We start from the raw sequence: 2,522 nt of genomic DNA on the forward strand, positions 1-2,522 counted from the left end.
GTTTAATGCCTCATTTAAATCTTGTGATATAGAGGTCTCCAATCTAGGTCTGCATACTCTTCTTCAGAAAGAACAGTTCATTGTGAATAAAAACTGATAGGAATTTTAATCATGTTGTCCCTAATAAAGAAAGACACTAGACTATGCAATAACTATAATCATTAAGTTTGAAGGGATAATTAAGCACCACCCAAAAGCTACAAACCGACGTCACTATATAAAAAAAGGCAATAGGAAGTGATAATACCTTTCGAGCTAAGTTTCCTGACAAATCAATGTAGTATATCAAGTGTTTCATTCACAGTTCTCATAAGAAGGATAAACCTTTCTTGCAACATTTGTCTCAATTTAAGCATTATTATGTCAAGGCAACAGCCCAAATGAAGATACAATCAGAACCCAGTAAACCATCCCCTAAGTCCAACCCAGTCTATACCAAAACAAGTACATAATTGAATTGATTGCGTAAAAAGATTAAAGACAGCTCTTAAGCCTTAACTTCCACTTGCTTAGGTCCATGTTCCGGGAGCAACAAACCAAACCCTTCCTCCTTCCCTACATCTGCATTGCCCTTATTCTGATACAGTGGATTCGATGTCAATATCCGCAACCCTGAATTCCCACTTATCTCCAAAACCTCAGGCAAGCCATCACCACACCCCTTTGACATACCAACATCGATCCGAATCGCTCTGTTCTCACAAACACCATTAATCCCAACAGCCTGAATCGTGTGACCCATTACCATTCTTTTAACGCCAGGAATAGTGGACAGAACATGCTCAAGAGTTGAACAATCACAATTCTTGGCAACCTCGTCCGAGAATTTCCTCAACCAAACCAAAGCATCCCTGCCACGACAGTAAGCTGGCGAAAACCGCCCGGTTGAACCATTAATCCAATTCCTAACCTCCTCATTAATCTTCTCCAAACCATAACTAACATGGTGAGGCAACAATCCACCATGAACAAAAATTGAATCTCCAACTACCAACACAGTCACATTCTGAGACAAGAACCTTCTAGAAATTGGTCCATTGGGTCTCAACGCTGCAACCCGAGCTCTAAATCCATCAAATAACTCTTTCCTTACACCGCGAAAACTCTTCGGAACACCCTCAAAAGGGTCCTTTGGGGTTATTAGACCGTGGCAAAGACTCTTCATTTTGTTCCCTACGGTGAACCATTCTCCCCAAACCCTAAATTCATCGAGAGCGGTTTTCGTGATGAAACGGAAATCGCCCTCGATGTTCATGATCTCGTGGTTCCCGTTCATTGTAATGATCCGTCCGCCGCTCCTTTCCGCCTCGCGCTTCAGCTTCTCGAGGAAGTAGAGGATCTTGAGCTCATCGCCGCCGCGGTCGAGCACGTCGCCGACTTGGACGACGGTTGCAGAGCCTCCTGTGTAGCGGTCGGAGGCGTCGATCAGGCCAGCGAGGCGCAGGGCCTGCTTGGACTTCTCAAGGTCGCCATGGAGATCGCCGATGGCGATGAGGCGGGGCGGAGATGGAAGGTGGGTGGGCAACGGTGGGAGAGGACGGGAATGAGAGTTAGGAAATTCCGGTGCCACTGCTGACGGTGGTGGTGGCGGCGGCTGAGGGAGAAGGAAGAGGCCGCTGACTGAGAAGTCAACGAAGGTGTCAACGAAAGATGAAAGGAGATTGGGTATGTCTATGCATATTGAGGCTGAGGTCTCTGCCATTAGGATTCAGTAATATTTGCTGTGAGTTGGGTTTGTTATTGGAGTAATTGCTGCATATAAATTGTATTATTATATCTTTACAAGGTCGCAAACAGAATTTGTCAGTTCTTTCTTTTTCTTTTCACCAAACATGAAGAAATATTGTCTTTCTCTTACTTTTGCCATAGCTAAAGAAATTAGGAGTGAGAAAAGTAAAACTAAAGAAATTATTGTCGGGTTATAATTTTGTATACTTGTTATTATTGGCAATTTGGGAAAAGTCCATGGGGCCCACCCGCCCGCACGTTTTGGGTGGGCATGGTATAAAAATTGTGTCCATCCACCCTAAAATGCCTGCCAACATGCCATTTTCGCCCATGAGCATTTCAAATGGGCGGGCAGGGCGTCTCATGGGCATAAATGAACACTAAAATAAGAAATTTGATTGATCAAGTATGACAAGAGTAATTAATGTTCTCACCACTTGAGTGCATGTAGCAATTTTCCAAAATATAATATCTTACCAATTAAATGTATGTCCGGTTTATGCAAAACAAGATGTTATGTTTTGTGTTTTTAATCTTACTGTCACACTATGTATCCATGTAATCTCAAGTACTATGTCATTTTTAATTTTTTTTAATTTAGGGTGGCCCGCAAGCCCACTCTGCCCATGTTTAGGGCGGGCATGGCATGATATTTCATGCCCTATTTAAAAACGGGTATACCCATGTCCGCTCTAATTTTGGTGGGCATTGTGTGGACATGGGCAGGGCCACCCTAATTGTCAATGCTACTTGTTGCACATAATGTTATTCTATTATGCAAAGTCATAAGTACT

General features: G+C 43.1%; 1 protein-coding gene across 1 annotated transcript; it reads right to left on the reverse strand.

Annotated features, from left to right (window-relative positions):
• On the reverse strand, positions 219-1,759 carry LOC109328683 (shewanella-like protein phosphatase 2). Its single transcript, XM_019562259.1, has one exon. It carries the CDS (start codon positions 1,700-1,702, stop codon positions 488-490), a length of 1,215 nt encoding a protein of 404 aa, XP_019417804.1. The 5' UTR covers positions 1,703-1,759; the 3' UTR covers positions 219-487.

The sequence above is a fragment of the Lupinus angustifolius genome, chromosome LG15, assembly GCF_001865875.1.
Source record: "Lupinus angustifolius cultivar Tanjil chromosome LG15, LupAngTanjil_v1.0, whole genome shotgun sequence".
Taxonomy (NCBI): Eukaryota; Viridiplantae; Streptophyta; class Magnoliopsida; order Fabales; family Fabaceae; genus Lupinus; species Lupinus angustifolius.